Consider the following 18,282-nt stretch of genomic DNA (forward strand, 5'->3'; position numbering starts at 1 on the left):
ATAAACTGCAGCAAGCTGATCTGGGGGCAACCTTTTTGGGGGCCCATAAAATTGTGCCCCCTGATCCAATCGTCTTGAAACTTGGTGGGTATGTTGGGGAGAGGTTCCAGTAAGCACGCTCCATGTTTGGAGCCTCTATCCCAAACCCCCTCCCCCCCAGCCCCCCACAAAGTTTCAAGAAGATTTTTGCCATTGACTTCAATGGCCCCATTGGTTATAATGGACCCGAATTTTTCGGGATTCCCGAATTTTTTCGGGATTTTTTTTCGGGATTCAGACAAGCGCATAAATTGCTAATTCGGGATCCCAAAAGCCGGAAAAAGCCGAAAAACGTTATTTTCGGCTTTTTTTCGGCTCGGGATCCCGAAATGCACATCCCTAGTTCAGATTTAATTTCTAATAATGAGGTAAATCTTCAGTCTTTGCATATAGACATACTGTATAATGGGGGGAAATGCATTAATTTTATTTAATTAATTACATCAACTACTAAAAGCACCATTCCCCCATGCAGGCACAGCTGTGAGTAGAAATACTGGTGAGACAGTTTCTGCAGGATGTTTGGTGTAGTGGTTAAGTGCGCGGACTCTAATCTGGGAGAACCGGGTTTGATTCCTTACTCCTCCACTTGAACCTGCTGGATGACCTTGAGCAAGCCATAGTTCTGGCACAGCTGTTCTTGAAAAAGAGCAGTTTCTGTCAGAGCTGTCTCAGCCCCACCTACCTCACAGGGTGCCTGTTGCAGGGAAGGGAAAGGAGTTTGTAAACCACTCTCCCTTGGGTAGTGACGGGTGGGATATAAATCCAATCACCTCCTCTTCCTCACCATTCTGAAGTGCTGTGGGAAACTGTTTTAATGCTGCAAGTCTGCGGCACTACTTCCGCAGTAGGAGATTTCCTGCGGCGTTTCCTTTGCTAATTCCCCATGCATTCCCCATGCATGCTCAGGAAAGACTGCATGTAAGTGAATCCCCCCTCCCCAGAATAGATTTACTTCATTACATTGGTATGTGAAATCCTTTTTGAAAACATTTTGCAGTGAGAACTAATGTTGGAATGCAATGTAAGTAGTGTAATAATGTGATTGCCTTGTACTATTAAAAAAAGAGAAAAGAAATGGAAACAATAAGTTAATTAACAGGAAACTGTTCCATGGTAACCTGGGGTTGGAGAGTGGGACATGCAAATGGGGAGGGGAGGGTGGACCTAGGGTTGAAGAACACCAGATGAAAAAGATTTCCCCACTAGGTTGACGCGGGTTCAATGCTGGGATTACAAAAACTTCCCAGAAATGGGATTTGGATGCCATGTGGCAAGAGGGGGGAAAGTGCGTTTTTACACCTGGGAGGGCAAAATCATCTGCGAAAACCAGGGAATAGAAGTGCAGGCACTTGGAAATTTGACACTGCAGAATTGGTCTCTGAGGGATGAGTATGATTATATGGAGAAAGGGTCTGGGACTCTCAAATAGTAAGTGGCATGCAATAATTAGAATGCTTGAAATGGGTTGGAACACTTGGCATGCAGAAGGCCCCAGGCTCAATCTCTGGCACCCCCAGCCAAAAGGCGCTGGAAAGTAGAGGTGCCGACCTCCAGGTGGGGCCAGGAAACCTGGAATTCCAATTGATCTCCAGATTACAGAATTAAGTTCCCCTGGAAAAAATGACTGCTTCAGCTGGTGGATTTTGTGGCATTATATACCCCACTGAGATCCCTTCCCTTCCTAAACCCAGAGCTGGCAACCCTAGTAGTAGATTATGTGAAAGATCTCTGCCTGAGACCCTGGAGAACAGGGGTGTGCACCCCAAAAAAATCCAGAAATTTTCAGGTCCGGTAAAATTTCAGTATCTGCCAATATTCCTGAATCCCAGTATTGGTATGATACTAGAGTTCGGGAATTATCGGAGTTGCCAAATTTATTAGGCTCACTTATACCCTATGGGGACTGTCCCCATAGGGTATAATAATGAGGGAAGCCTGTTGTGCACCCCCCACGCATGACCTCAAAGGGTGGGTTAAATGCCTCCCCAGTCTTTTTTCCATTCTCCAGTTGGCCTGCAGGTGCAGCTGTGGGCCAGCTGGAGAAGGCTTGAGAGTTTGGGGAGGCATGTTTAAATGCCTCTCTGTGCCTTCCGCAGTCCACCTGCTGAAGCAAGCAGGCTGGAGAAGGCTAGAGAGGCATCTAAACATGCCTCCCCATCCCTTCTCCAGCTGGAGTAGGGAGGAAAGATCGGGGAGGCATGTTTGAATGCCTCCCTGTTCCTTCCCCAGCCGGCTTGCCCTGGAAATGGGAGTGCCCGTATAGAAGCTGAATAGATTCAACTTCTATATGGCGATATCCATTCGGGAAGCCAAATCAGATTAGAGAACCTGATTCAGCTTCTGGGGAGCCCGAATAATGCCATATAGGTATCATACAGGTTTTTTTTTCCCAACTCGGCCAAGCCGAATGCGCACCCCTCCTGGAGAACCTCTGTCAGTCAGATTAAGACGCACCACTGACCTGGCGAGATCAGGGATCCCCAACAGGATGCCCATGGGTGCCACGGTTCTTGCTGACGCCTTTCTTGGCTCCCACTGATTGTTTTAGAAAGTGGGGGGGGGAGGTGGGGCTTAATCCAGTAAGGCTTCTGTTTGGTCACTGGAAATTTGATTACCTTGCAGTATTTTAGAACAAAGTTTGAGTCCACTGGCATCTTTAGGACCAACAATGCTTTAGTCAAGGTATAAGCTTTCGTGTGCAAGCACACTTCTTCAGATACAGTGAAACAGAATTTCCTCAACCATTCTCTCTCCCTATATGTAATGGCTGGGGAAATTCTGTTTCATTGTATCTCAAGAAGTGTGCTTGCACACAAAAGTTTATACCGTGAATAAAACTTTGTTGGTCTTAAAGGTGCCACTGGACTCAAACTTTGTTTTATTGCTTCAGACCAACATGGATCTTACCATTTTTTTTAAAAAAAGTTTTGCTTTGGCAGGGGCTGCCACCACTGCACAAAGATCTTCACTGTGGGTGATTTCCCACAAGCGCTGCTCCGCGCTCACTCTTCTCTTTGGCTCGATGGCACATGTCAATTTCACACAAGCTGCTGCGCGACCGCATTTTGCCCCGTAGCTTCATGCGATTTTCCCCTTCACAGGGTAGTGGGGGAAAATCGCATGAAGTGAAATTGACACGTACCATCGGGCAGAAGGGAGGAGTGAGCGTGGAGTACCGCTTGTGGGAAATCACCCTGTGTGACTGAAGATAAGCTGCAGCAGCCATTTTATGGCTGTTTCCACTACCCTGTGTCAGAATTCCAAAGGGGCCCAGAGGCTCAAAAAGGTTGGGGACCCATGGCCCAACCAGGTTGTTGTACTGAGCTGTATGCTAAACCCCTTCAAAGGGTAGAACTGAAAGTGGAAGAAGGATCACACACCTGATATATAGGTAAAGGTAAAGATTTCCCTTGCTCAAAAGCCAGTTGAATCTGACTCTAGGGTTGTGGTGCTCATCTCCGTTTCCAAGCCGAAGAGCCAGCACTGTCTGAAGACATTTCCGTGGTCATGTGGCCGGCATGACTAAACACCAAGGTGCACGGAACGCTGTTACCTTCCCACCGAAGTGGTACCTATTTATCTACTTGCAATTTCTTGCTTTCGAACTGCTGGGTTGGCAGGCTTTACCTACCTGTATACTCCCTGTTTTGCACTGACTGACGATGCCCCTCTGTACCTTTAGACCTACTCAGCACACAATTCTGGAGACAGGATAGGGCCCATAGTTCTGTTGCTGATTCAGGAGGTCCCTGCTGCCCTCTGGGGCTGCCCTGAGATTAGAATGCCGGTTTTCCAATTTTCTCTAATTTAAAGCCTTTTTACAATTAACAACAACAACAAAAGAAAATTTAAAATAACATAAGATCTTTATATAAACCAAAGCCACAAAAATGTCATACTGAATTATTTGGTTACAAATTGGCTCATAGGTATTTGACAGATAGATGAGGGGGGGAAATTAAATGGAAAGCATTGTCAGAAACAGCGCGCCGGTGCAGCCATGTCTGTGGAAAAGGAAGAAATTATCTATTGGGGGGGCAAAGGTTTTAATTGACACTTTTTTTCACCATCACTTAGAACCTCGATAGTAACCTTTGCCTCCTTTCAGTTCAGAGCTGAATTACTCATTCTTAAATGTACTTTGAACTGTTTCGATTCAAAACAATAGTTTTATCCACTAAACAGTACAAGAAATAACTGCCAGAAAATGGGTTTTGTTAGATGGAGCAACTTGTGTTTACTTGTGTCATAGGAGTGATTTGGCCATATGAGTTTTTTTGAGAGATTTGTACTTTTGGGGGGGAAATTGAGAGTTTTGGGGATTCAGAATCTGGGGAGATGGAAGTGATAGGGAAATGCATATATTGGCTGATAAAATCAAGGCACTGTCAATCCGTCATTTGAAAAGTGTGCTGGAAAATTACCCGTTGGATTGTCCCTTAGTGTTGCCAACATCAAAGTTAGCGAAGGACCATCACAAATTTATCACAAGCTTCTGTAGTAATTTTAAACCTACAACAAAGCAATTTAACTATTAGCATAAAAATCAAAACAACAAATTCATTAATATGTATGATACTTTGTCACTATTAGTTACATTTGTTTCAGTGCTTGTCTGAAAGTTGGAGAGCTGATCCCTCTGTACCTTGTGTAAAGGTAAGGGGTAAGTCAGGTTAAGTCTGTCTCCTGGAGTTGCTTTGATGCACGGGCACCACTGAAAAGCTATCCGGAAACCGGAGCGGAACCTGTACAGGGGCACAAACACGAACCATGTGTTACATGACAGACATGGCAAGAAGTGGGCTCTATTTCCTAAGGATATATATATATATTTAAATGAAGGGTTTCTAAAGGATTCTAAAGAATTTCAGAGCAAAACATGTTTGGGAAAGGTCAGCGAAAAGCTGGGGAAACCATGAAACCACTTCCTGAAAGCATTCCCCAAGAAAACATAATCCTATTGCTCAAAGCAGTGTTATGTACTCCCTATTTCCTTGACCACTGAAAACTTCTAGGGGTTGCATGAGCATGTTTGGTTTCCTTTGGATGAGAGATCACTGCAAACCAAAGTTGCCAGGCAACTGTCAGGAAATGGTGGGAGGCAATCTTTGTTGTCACATGATGATGTCACTTCTGGCTCAGTCATCACACACCGACAAAGATTACTCCCCCCCCCCCGTTTTGCTGTCCTGCTTCCTTCCAACAACCAGATGAGCATCAGCTGGCATCGGAAACAATGACCAGGAGTTTGGAGTTTGCTCACCGTTAGTGGGCAGCTGGTGAACCTACAGGGAACTTGTAACATCTGTAGGATTGCCAACTGCCAGGTGGGCTGGAGGTCTCCTGCTATTACAACTGATCTCCAGGCAACAGAGATCAGCTCAACTGGAGAAAATGGATGCCTCAGAAGGTGGACTCTGTGGCATTATACCTCACTGAAGTCCCTCCCCAAAACCCCACCCTCCTCAAGCTCCAACCATAAAACCTCCAGGTATTTCTCAGCCTGGAGCTGGCAACCCTAGATGTCTGCCATATTTCTTTATTTACCAATACAACTCTAGAGCACCAGACAGAGGTAGGTAAATGAGGCAGCTCCAGTTCATAAACATGAGATTACAGCAGTGAAAATGGCCTTCAGCCCTCCTCTGAAGCTCACTCTGAAATTACAACTGCTCACAAATATTTTCCTTTGCACTATGGCTACCTTATGTCAGGAACTGTTCAGCCTCGGCCTGCACCTGAGCCCTCTTGTGCAGACCGAGGCTGAGGAGAGGCCAGAAAAGTTCCACAGCTTTTGTTCTGAGAGCTGTGCCTGATTCTCTTCAGCAGCTTCTTGGTTTCCTCTGTTCTGACACTCCCTGGAGCTTATCTCTTTTCTATCTTCCCAGGGCTGTTTACTTTTCTGCAGCCTGTTTGCTTTTAGCTTTCCATCTCTGATCCAGTTACACCACCCATGTCTGGGTTTGTCCCTGATCGCTTTGGTTTTCTGAAACATAATGTTGAAAACATGTAAAAATAATTCTGGAGGTGTTAGTCTGTGGCCAGTAAATAAACCCAAAGAATGTGCAGAGCAAATGGGGAAAGTCTTTGTGTAAATGGCTGTACTCCCACTTAATGTGTACCCCCTTCAAGCATTTACTACTAACCTTTGATTTAGACAGCAATAAATAATTGGGTTGTACATTGTGGAGCTCATGGCAAGCAAAAAGACTGCCAGGTACACTTGCTGAATGTACTTCTGCTCATAGATGTCCTCCCAGAAACAATTCAAGATGAAGTAGATGTGATAAGGAAACCAAGAGATGGCAAATGTTATCACAACAGCAACCATTGTCCTGACAAACTGGAAAAGGAAAGGAATATATTTTATTTCTGTGTCATGCTCGGAGTCTGGCTTTTGTATGTGATATGGAGATAATCATGAAGCAAGTCAGCCTTTGACGGTATGCCACTACTGTTGTTTTGGGAATATTTTGGATGGACTGTGGCAACTTACAGTCTTTTGACTGCACATACACAGGACTGGATATTACTCTATCATTTTGCTATAGAAGTCATTTGCAACTGAGGCTCACCCTGTGGACAGGCCAGTCCAAGAGATGAGTGATTGATCAAATGCAACAATAGCAAAATATCCAGTGATATGTAGAAGCAACTTTTGTCTATCTGGGAAATAATGGATGGACTCACAAGGGCTCTTGCAGGGGGAACCTCCCCCCCCCATTTCTCTTCGTCACTGATTGCAACTTCCCTTCTCCTGGTACCATCCTGGATTTCCCCCCATAACTAAGGGTTCTCCTCCTCCTCCTTCTCCCCCCACTTGCCTGGGGTTGCCAGCTCTGGCTTGTAAAATACCTGGAGATTTTGGGGTGCAGCCTGGGTTTGGGGATGCAAGGGACCTGAGTGGGGTGTGATGCAATAGAGTTCACCTTCCAAAGCAGCCATTTTCTCCAAGGGAACTAACCTCTGTAGTCTCCTGTAACACCAGGAGATCTCCAGGCCCTACCTGGAGGTTGTGTTGCCATGCAGACTTTTCAGAAGGCATTATCAAAGACTCTTTAATATGACTGCTTTGCTGGACTGTGAAGAGTGTGTGCCAGGGCAATAGACTGGACTATGCTGGACTATGGAATGCACACTGTGGCCAAGGGGAGCCTTGTGCCTAAGAAGTATGCCGAGCCAGATGTGGACCTGGGCCTACAAAAGCCTTCTGCCCCTGCACTTTTGCATCCATACAAGCACCGGGATGCAGACTAACAGCCCTGGCCTCCATGCACACACAGAGACAGCAACAGATCAGAGGCCATGCTCTGGCAGAGGACAGGTGTTCCTGAACAGAAGCCACAAGGGAATCTCTTCTTCATTACGCAGCCTCCCCCCCCCCCGTGTGTTAGCTTCACCTGGAAAGGAACACATTCCTCCTCCTCTTCCTAAATCAGCCTAAGACAAAAGACTGTGCACAGCTACAAACAATGCAGTCAATAACAAAAACAACCGTGACGTTGTATTATGAAAATATATTTAGGTTTCAGTTCTACAGTGAATATATTATGAAAACATACGTATACACACGACGGAAAATGCATATAAACCGTTTCACATAACAGCCTTTTCTGAGGGTGCTGCAGCATCACGGTTGTTTTTTGTTATTGACTGCATTGTTTGTAGCTGGGCACAGTCTTTTGTCTTCATAATACAACATCACAGTTGTTTTTGTTATTGACTGCATCCTTCTGGTGATCTCTCTGTTGTTTCTACAGCTACAAACAATAGCAGGTGATCAAGTATTCCTGTCACCCATCCATATAATGCCGCTGTCAAGTATCCTATCGTTAACACGAAGCACCGGACCTATAATGTGATTGGATCTCTTCATTCTCTCCTTTGTCTCACCCTGTTCCCCCAGAGCTGTCACTCCCTGCCAACCATTAATTTTCAGTTACCCAGTTGTTAATTCCTGTATGCCCCATCTGGAGTTTGTTTTATTCTAGCACTTCCTGGGAACCAGGTGACCACATGGGTCATTGCCTCAGGTCACATTTTAGCTATTTAAGGTGGGCACTCCCTGAGTGCCCACCTTAAATTCTTACTTCTTCCTTTCCTAACCCCACCCTATCTTGTTGGTTCCATTCTCAGCTGGTTTGGAATCAGTCCACGTGTGTTGCTGGTGGTCAACTCACAATCCCTTCCCCTTAGTGTGTTTATTTTTTGCTGGATGATCCAAGTGTCTTGTCGAACAGGTAACATATTACCCACCAGCGTTATTCCTGCTCATGCAAACGTCACTATCCTTTCAACTCTGTATTCCTAGTTCTGTATTGTGTGTGTGAATGCTTGATTATTGTTTGTTTGCTTGAAGAACATTTAGTAAAGAAATTATTTTAGCAACACAGTCTCTGTGTCTATTCACTGGCTCTAGGAATTCTGACTCCCATATACATAAGTTATGATCCCATATTTATGCCTCTTGCCATTTAATATCCATAATTCCTCCAAGCTTATTAATAAAATAAAGCGATTTGGCTAACAGTTTGTGCACCACTGGGGATTGCTGTGGCAATCCAAAATGTTCCTGATCTGTGGCCCTTTGTTGTTGTTTTTGTTGTGATACAGAAGACACTAACTTTTTTCAGCCTCCAAGTTGTGGTGGGTTTTTTTTAGATCAGATTTTCCCTGTAAGCCTGGGGGAGTCCCCCAGGTTTACAGAATTCTGAATCATAGCTGCAGACGACCCTCTTGTGTAAATTTGCAAAGATACTCAGGATGCACTTGGCAGATTTGCCTATAGGGCTACCAAAGTAGGCCCTTAAACATTTAGCAGTCCTCAGAACAGATTATTATGTGTGTGGAAATGAATTTGTTGACACTTGACCTGAGCAAAAGCATGCAAATCTCTGTTGTCTGTAATACCTTTGTTATCACTAAGGCAAGCAGATGTGTGACACAGGTTGCCAATTGATCATGGGCAGGGGGATGGGGGGTGTTCCGAGAGCAGGAAGTGATATCACCGCCCATTCCCCCCCAAACAGTGACATTGCATGTGATGTGCCTGCATCACCTGGAAGTGACGTTGGCATGCCTGTGATGTCGGGGGTGACGCTCTGGTTTTTGGGCAAAACTCTATGGTCAAATTAGCTTAAAACCATAGAGTTTTGCCCCAAAACCAGAGTGTCACCTCCCCAATGTCACGGATGTGCCAACATCACTTCTGGGTGATGCAGGCATGTCGTGTACGACATTGCTGTTTGAACCATAGAGTTTTGCCCCAAAACCAGAGTGTCACCTCCCCAATGTCACGGATGTGCCAACATCACTTCTGGGTGATGCAGGCATGTCGTGTACGACATTGCTGTTTGGGGGGGGAATTCCCTTGTGCCGGCCAGCTAACTGGCAGCAGGCAGGAGCCCACAAAACATGGGATTGCTTGCCCCCACCAGGTAGTTGGCAACTGTATGTGTGACCTACACTGCATTAGACCAATATATACAATCCCATAAAAATCAAGGTCTAATATTTGCCTTTCACTTCCTTGTAGACAGAGCACTGGAGCATGCGCCCTCACCACAAATGCTACCTAGGTTAAAAGAGATATTCCTGTGGTGCCCATCTGAGGCAGCAGAGGACAGTTGCTGAAGAGGGAATGAGAAAACAGGGCCTGGTCTGAAGCACCACTATTTTGTCATCATCCTTTCTGGGAATGGAAGTGAAACTACACAGCACTACAATCCTCAGCCCTTATTCATGTCACCATGTCGTTAGACAGAGCTTTGATCAGTTTGTAGGGACTACTAACCCTTTTTTTGGCCAGAATCTGATGCTGGTAGTAGACCTTGTTGGTGTGGTCTCCAGGAATGGAATTATTCCACAGAGTCATTCCTATTATACTGTACGTGACAAACATCACCATAAGAGGAATCAGGTAAGTCAAAACAATCACTGTAATGTGATACCTGAAAAGAAAGAGGAGAGTGAATTATCATGGTGCTTAAAGAACCCCACATATAATTAAACCAGCTCTTTGGGCTAGGGAACATATGTTTTTTAATAAGGGGAAGTAGCTGATATACCAGTGGTATTTCTGCTGCAATCCTCAGCCTCCTAGAGTCATGATCCATCCCCCAACATGGTGTCCCTGGGCATCTTGTTGCTCACTGATATGTTTCCTGGGACCCACTTGCCTCTTCCCCCAAGCACATCTTCCCCAGAGCAAAGAGTCAGTCCTGGCTTTCCTCCACCTCTTTGGAGAAAGAGACTTCAGACTTCAGGTGACATTACCTTTTGAGTTTGGAGAGAACACCCATCCAGAAATAGCTGCCCCTGTCATAGATAGATCTGGGTTTCCCAAGCACTTTGGGTTTTCTTATAAGAACATAAGACAAGCCAATAGCCAATCCAGGCCAACACTCTGTCACACAGTGGCCAAAAATACCGGGTGCCATCAGGAGGTCCAACTTTCTGCTCCATCTTGCCCAGTTCTTCTGTTTCCTGCAGCCCCCGTCTCATATGGCTTTTGTTCATGCTGGTCCTATGATCAGTGGTCAGAAAGGGCCCCTCTAGGATTGCCAGGTCCCTCCTGGTAACAATCAGGGAATTGGGGGGGGGGCTTACCAGGAGAAAGAGGAAAGCCCAGGCCACATCACTTATATTGCATAGGAAGTGATGTCATCATGCTGCAATGTCACTGTGATGCTCTGGTATTTGGAAGAAACCCCATGGTAAGAATGGCTTCTACCGTAGAGTTTTTGCCCAAATATCTGGACATCACTGGCACGATGATATCACTTCTGATGTAATGCTGGCCATGTGGCCTCCTGGTGGCCTTCCACTTTCTCCTGGTAAGTCCCCCCGCTGGCCAGCTGATCAGCAGCTGGGGGGCAAGGCCTGACAGTGGGGAACCCCCACCTCTACCATGGGGTCTGGCAACCCTAGGCCTCCTCTCCCTTTGTCATTAGTGAAGCTGGTAGGATCCAACTGTCTGTGATTCTGCGCCCCCAATGGCAGCCATTTTGTGATTGGTCCCACCTCCCATGGAAGCCCTTTGTGGTGCTACCCACTACCCTTTTTCAGCAAGCCAAAAGAGCCCACAAGCTCAAAAGGGTTGCAGATATTAAAACATTTATAGCCAGCTCCACACAATTAAAATAACAACAATTTCTTGGTGCATAGAAAACTAGGCTTCAGAGTGCAGGCTTCTTCTTAATAACATGCTAGATTCCCATCTGTAGGGATTCCCTTTTTCTGTGGGGAAGCCATGAATCCCCACTTGCAGTCTAAAGTGATTCAGTCCAAAACGATTTTTAACCATATGAGTGGTTGTTGTTTTTTCTGTTTATGTAGACTTGTCCTGAGATGCAGCATATGATTTTTTGGTGTATTTTCCATTGACAGAGTGCAGAACTAAATTCTGGATTATATTCTGTAAACTCTGTGGAGACTATAAACTGAAGCTGAAAGGTGTTGGAAGAAAAAACGATTGCCTCAAATAAAACAGTATTATAAACAAATTTTTATAGGCAACTGTGTTGGCCCATTTGAACAAATCCAAAACCACCAATCATAATACCTTAAGTTAGAACAAACCAAAAAAAGTCATAATTTAGTGAGCAAAACTGTTACAAATTGACAGATATATTGGGTTTCCAGAACTCCTCACCATGTTAGATGTTAAGCAAAAGAAGAAAAGAAGGGAGAGGAGAAACTGAAGGGATATTTGGGGGCATGACTGAAAAGCCTCAAGACAGCTGGGGAACTGCCCCTGCAGTGGAAGCCGCACCTAGTGGGGTGGAAGTGGGTCAGGAAGGTGTTTACATTCCCTGTCCCTGTACCACTCTTTGCTCTCCCTGCTCCCAGTTGCCTGCTCCATAGTCATGTTGGAACAAAAGTTCCAATGCACCGATAATCAAGCAAGGCTCCCTTGCCACCTGGGTACCCCCCCCTTTCACAGCTGAAGATCAAACTAGACGTGAAAGTGTCCTCGTGGCTGCCATGATGATGCTGTAGGGTCACCCCACCCCTGAAGAGCCCTGCTGCACCAGGGACACTCTAGCATTTGGCTAAAAACTCTGTGGTGACCATAGAGATTTTTGCCAAATGCTACAGCAATGACATAACTTCTGAGTGATGTCATCGCAGCACATGTACTTTGTACACACGCCAGAATATCCAGGGGAGCAGGAAGGAGCCCCCCACCGGCAGAAGGTAAGGACCTAACAACCCCAACAATGCTGCCACCATTTAAAAGTGACTTTAAAATGCTACAAGAACTTGATCCTGTTTGGGCCCACAACTCATATTTCCCCCCTCACCATTCAAGTGCTAAAACAACTGAGGGTGTGTGTTTGTAGCCATTTCGGCACTTGATAAGGCCCTCTGGGGGAACAAGAATGCTACCCTGTAGGTCCAATCAGGATCAGGCCCTCATGGCATTTTAAAATCACTTTAAAATGGTGGGAGTGTCTAGGGTTGCCAGGTCTCCCTGACGAGCCTTCCGGGAGTGGGGTGGGGCTCTGCCCCCAAACTATGATGTCGTATGGCGATGTCCTCGATGCAGTGATGTCACATGGAAGTGACATCACAAAGCTGGGGACGTTGTGCAGTAATGCTCTGGTTTGAGGGCAAAACTCTATGGTAAAATCGAGGTCAAACCATAGAGTTTTACCCTCAGACTAGAGCATTGCCGTGCAATGTCCCTGACATGATGAAATCACTTCCGCATGAAGTCATCGCATCGGGGACATTGCAGTGTGATATTGCTATTTGGGGGTGGAGCTTCCCCCACCAGCCAGATGGCTGGCGGCAGGCAGAAGCCCCCCAAAATGGGTGATCCTCTGCCTGGGGAATGGGAACCCTAGTAGTGTCCTCATGGAGGCCACAAGGATGTTGTCACATCTGCTTTGGTGCTCAAACCTGTGCAGCTCAGCTGTGAACTGGGGGGGGGCTGGGAAAGGGGGGGATTAGGCTTGTTAGGTGCCCAGTTATGGTGGGCAAACTCCCAGCAATTTCAGCTGCTGCCCACCAGTGCTCAGCAGATTGGTGGGCAGAAGCAGGACGGCTTAAGCAGGGGAGCGATTGTCACTGCTGCATAATTATGTCACTTCTGGTGCAAGATCTACAGCAGGGGTGTCATTTGTTATGAGGGCCGGATCTGACATAAATGAGACCTTGTTGGGCCAGGCCATGTGTGTCATAAAATGTAATGCCAGGTAGTGGAGATATAAACTTTATAAAGGACACAAACACAAAGGGTTTTTTTTACTTAAAATAAAAACATGCTTAAAACATTAGCACTCTTGCAATATTTTGTTTATTTAACAGTGTCTGATAACTGACACCTCTTGCTCTGAATTATTGCATCAAAATGTCTGTGCTGTTGCAATCTTGAGAATGCTGTTCAGGTGTGTATCTGTAAGCTGCAAACCTACAATGACATAGCAGCAGCAAAACTGGAAGAAGCAGCAGAAGACAGCCAGTTCCACTGCGGGCCTGATAGAAGCCCTCTGGGGGGCCAGGTCTGGCCCCCGGGCCACATGTTTGTCACCCCTGATCTAGAGTTTCCAACCTCATGTTGGGGCCTGGAGACCTCTCAGAATTACAACTGATCTCCAGACTACAGAAATCAGTCCCCTTGGAGTAAATGGCTGCTTTGGAGGGTGGACTCTATGGCATTATACCCTGCTGAGGTTCCACTCCAGGCTTCATCACCAAATCTCCAGGAATTTCCAAATCAAAGGTCGACAACCCTAGGTGTGACCTGGAAGCTCTGGCATTGCACAGGGCAATGGTCTAGCACTTGTTCAAAATAGGATTGGGGTGAATGCTAGAACGTCGACCTAGCGCAATGCGGGCACTTCTGCCTCATGCTGGAAGTGACGTCATCATGTGGGGCTGGTGACTGCAGTAAGTACTTGCCTTCAGGGGTCGTTTCATAGAAAAAGAGCTAGGGGAACTCATTAGCATAACTCATTAGCATATGCCACACCCCCTGACATCACCGGAAGTGTGTCATAAGGCCACACCCCCTGACATCAGCCGGCCTTGCAGCTCCACTGCCGAGCCCCACAAGGGGCCTGGCGGTGGACATGCAAGGTCGGCGGGAGTGCAAGGAAGCCCTGCGAAGGCCCTCCCTGGCCCCAGGCAGGCAGGGGTGGGGAGAGGCAGGGAGGAAGCAACTTACCCTCCCTCTTCTCCTGCCTCCTCCTGGCTGAATGAGGGCCGGAAGCGGGGCGGCCGGAAGCAGGGGGCGGGGCTTCGTCATGTGCCCCGCCCACCCGTACCTCACCCGGGGGAACTGCGATCCCCCTCGAAATGACCTCTGCTTGCCTTCCCCATTTCTCACTGGTTGCCTGGCCCTGCCATGTTTGGATCCCCAGGCGTTTAATAGAGTCTTGGAGCCGTGGTGCTGAGAAAAGGGGTTTAAAGTTTCCTCCCGCATCAGTTCCCCTCAATACACCCCTCAAGCCTGCTTCAAGCCCTAGCTTCCTTCCTTCTTGGGTCATAAAGCAGCCTAAGGGGGAACTTCCAATCAGGGAATAATGTGGAGGAAAAGATTTTTTGTGAGTATTTTGTATGTGTGTGTGTGTGTATACTTGCGAGCCTGGAAGTCATGGTCACTTCTGACAACCCCTAGTGGGGCTAGGATGTTTCAGAGAGGTGGCTTGGATATTATCTGCCTCTGCGTCCCAGCCCTCATATTCCTTGGAGGTCTCCCTTCCAAGTACTTGTCAGGGTTGGCCCTGCTTAGCTTCCAAGATCTGACAAGATCGGGCTTGCCTGGCCTATCCAGGTCAGGGATGTGGAGGAAAAGTTGACCTCCACACGCCTGCCCCTGCATGGTGTCCCTTATCCGTATCATTCCCCCCACCACTGCTTTTTTGCAGTTCACTTGTACATCTTGGGGTCTGAACATGGATTCCTAGTGTTGCCTGTGGTTTGGCTGAGTCATTAGAAGGGTGTTGCATTTGTCTAAAACTGGCTTCAAGTTTTCAACAAACCTGATCATTATTTGTAGATAGAGGGACCTTTGGAAGCAGATAAACAAATCTATTAAATAACTGCATCCCATCCCTCGGAGGAGCTAAGATTTCTCCTCAAATCTATAGAAAGTTTCTGTCCCTTGACTCTGCAAGCCCCAGCTTCCTAGACAGGAGAAAGGCCTGCATTCTTTGTTAGTGGACCTTTGGTTCTCCTTGAACTAAAAAATGCCATCTTCTTTTACCTGTTAGATTCTGGAAATGCCTGTTTCCACTATTTCAGCCAGTGGTGATTCTCACTATATCATCTACTCAGTTTGCACAGCCTGTGCCTCTCAATATTTCTCTTTATGGCAATGTTTCTGATTTTGTAAACTCATATTTACACACACACACACACACATGTCTACCAATATAGGATATGCTTCTTGCATCTGATGAAGAGGGCTCTAGTTCACAAAAACTTCATGTCATAATAATCTCTAACAAGTAAATAATCCATCCCAGTTTACCCTTGTATCTTGATCTAACATAAAACCAGGGGCAAAATAGGATGCTGCTTATATAGTGGTGCTTAATAAGAATATTAAGTCATTTGTCATCTAACATGAAGCTTAATGTCTGCAATGGCAAAGATGCCTTTACAAAGGGACAAGTATCAGATGTACACCAATACCATAATAATAAAAGCCAATTGCTTGAACAGTGTTTAAAATGTAATTACTGCTAACTGTTGGGGTGGGGGACTACTTCTAACTACTAATCTCAGACTTCACATATGTTTTAACCAGATCTTTAAAAGATATATTGAAAACCATAATCACAAATTATCATCCCACACTTAAGATACAGTATTGTTTGTTTGTGTTGGGAAAGGGGTGACAGACTCAGGAAGAGATAAGCGCTGCTTGTAGCAACTAAAGGGATTTCCAAGGCTTCCTTTTGCCAAAAATAGCAAAGGCATCTTTGTATTTCCCCCCTCATTATCTAAAGGAAAAGGAGCAATAACTGTGGCAGGAACCAAGTCTTGCTTTGTCATTTTGAATAATCCCCCCCCTTTCTTTTGCATTCCCACATTCCCAATTGTCATATTTTCTCTTGTTATTTTTAATCACCACCTTTAAAAGAAAAAAACACAATTGCATTAGATATGGTGATATGAGCCAGATGCTCTGCCTTTTATGTTCTTTAGTGTAGTGGTTAAGAGTAGCAGACTCTAATCTGGAGAACCGGGTTTGATTCCTCACTCCCCCACATGCAGCCAATTGGGTGACCTTGGGTCAGTCACATTTTTCTCAGAGCTGTTCTCTCAAGATCAGGTCTCTCAGAGCTCTCTCAGCCCCACCTACATCACAGGGTGTCTGCTGTGGGGAGGGGAAGGGAAGGAGACTGTAAGCCGCTCTGAGACTCCAGGTGAAGGGTGGGGTATAAATCCCCCCCCTCCTTCTTTGTAATGACTGAGGATCACCCACACCTTTTTCACTTTCCAGTTTTTTAATTTTGCTTTTTTTTTTGGTCAGCTCTGAACATTTGCCCCTTTCCCCATCCATATTTCACTTTCTTTGGTTGCTTCTGTACCTAAAACAAGGCTGGAACCAGACATTGCATCAGATAAAGGCCTGGTGCGGTAAACAACAGACCTGTGTCTCTTTTTCATCATTCCCTTGTAACGTCTAGGGATACTCTATGTAATGATCTTCACTACAATGCCATAGCCAGGTACTTAAGTATACTGGCTGCTTGGAGGTTTGCTGAATGCGCATTTGGGACCTATGGCATGCTTTTGACAATTTGAAGGGACAGATGTTTTCTCTTCCAGATGTTTTCTGATATGCTCATTGATGCTGGGAAAAGTAAAATGAGAAGATACCCTTGATTACACTTGGGGAAATTTAAAGGCCTTTTGGTTGATTTTCAGAGCACTGCTTGGCCAAAGCATGAGGACCTTTGTCTTTTCTGGATGCCTCCTTATTTTAAAGGTGCTTCCCTATTCCAGAATATCATAGTACAGCCCTGTTACCAGTGATTCTGGTTCTTTTAACTAGAACTGACAGTAGACATTTTCAGTGACACCACTCTGGTGTTCTCTCTTTCCTTGAAATAAGGAGTATCAATTATCAAAATATACATTTTTCAATATACATTTCTTGTGTAGATTTTTTGGAAAGTACTTACGTCATCTTATGCTTCTGCCCAGTACCGTCTGGCCAGGCAACCACACATTTAGTCGTTCCATTATCAATTATAATTTTTGCATAAAAGAACTGTGGGAAAGCAAGTCCAAAAGCAACCAGCCATACTGCTCCTATGATCACTTTGGTGTTCCCAGCAGAAAGCTTTCGCTTGAAGGGATAAATTATTGCCACGTACCTAAGAGTTAAAAAAAGAGAAATTATTTAGTCAGATGATTGAAAACACCCAGTTCACATTATCGTGAGAATAAATTCAGTCCAAGTCCTCCCCCCCCATTACTTCTTCAACATTATTATGATTATTAGCGGTACGCTTAACATACATAAAAATAAGTGTCGGAATTCATAGAGCTGTACGGGCAAGACCTCTTTTTTTTTTTTTTGAGCCCCCGGAGGGGATTTTTTTATTATTTTTTTTCAAACTACAAAAAATATCACAGAAAAAGGGAAGGGGGACTACATATACGGGACAAAGTATAGAAACCCACTACTGACTAAAAACCCAAGAGAGGAGATCCTCACTAGCTTCATTACATCAAGTCTTCACTTCATTTAGATCAATATAAACTGAGTCAGACATTTAAGTACTTTTTCCTTTTCATTAACTCTTAAAACTTAACTGTCTAAGAACAGTACCCCCCAGTCATCCCCATTCACAGTTCTCAAAGGCACAATTCAGAGTCTTTCAGCCTTTACTTCTCTTTTCCTCGTCTCTTCCGCAGCTTATAAGGACTTTTTGGGGCAGCTGCCCCTTGCTCCGTCAGAGAGTCCTCTCCGGAAGAACCTGAGTCCAGCTCGCCACTAGACTTGCTGTCCTCTTCTTTTTTCCCGTCCTCTGGTCTTCCCAGCTGAACCCTTAGAAATTCTTGGGCTTTCAGAACAGAGTCAATCTTTTCTTTTTTATCCTTAAACTTGAAAGTAACGCATTCTGGAAATAGCCATTTATATCCAATTGAGTTTGTCTGAAGGAAAAGCACAAGCTCTTTGTACTTCTTTCTCCGTTGTCTTGCTTCAAATGGAATATCCTTTAGCGTTCTGATAGTATTTCCCCCCACTTTCAGTGGTACTCCAGAAACCGC

General features: G+C 45.4%; 1 protein-coding gene across 1 annotated transcript in view; it reads right to left on the reverse strand.

The window, feature by feature from the left end:
* The window catches only part of TACR2 (tachykinin receptor 2), a 39,243-nt gene that overhangs the window by 5,229 nt on the left and 15,732 nt on the right, over positions 1-18,282 (reverse strand). The window contains exons 2-5 of the mRNA XM_015428388.1: positions 17,187-17,381; positions 9,836-9,992; positions 6,189-6,385; positions 4,688-4,787 (exon numbers count right to left, since the gene is read on the reverse strand). Coding sequence (XP_015283874.1) covers positions 4,688-4,787; positions 6,189-6,385; positions 9,836-9,992; positions 17,187-17,381 — 649 coding nt within the window. The remainder of the gene's footprint in view (positions 1-4,687; positions 4,788-6,188; positions 6,386-9,835; positions 9,993-17,186; positions 17,382-18,282) is intronic.

Source organism: Gekko japonicus, unplaced genomic scaffold, assembly GCF_001447785.1.
Source record: "Gekko japonicus isolate JY-2015 unplaced genomic scaffold, Gekko_japonicus_V1.1 scaffold672, whole genome shotgun sequence".
In the NCBI taxonomy this organism is placed as follows: domain Eukaryota; kingdom Metazoa; phylum Chordata; class Lepidosauria; order Squamata; family Gekkonidae; genus Gekko; species Gekko japonicus.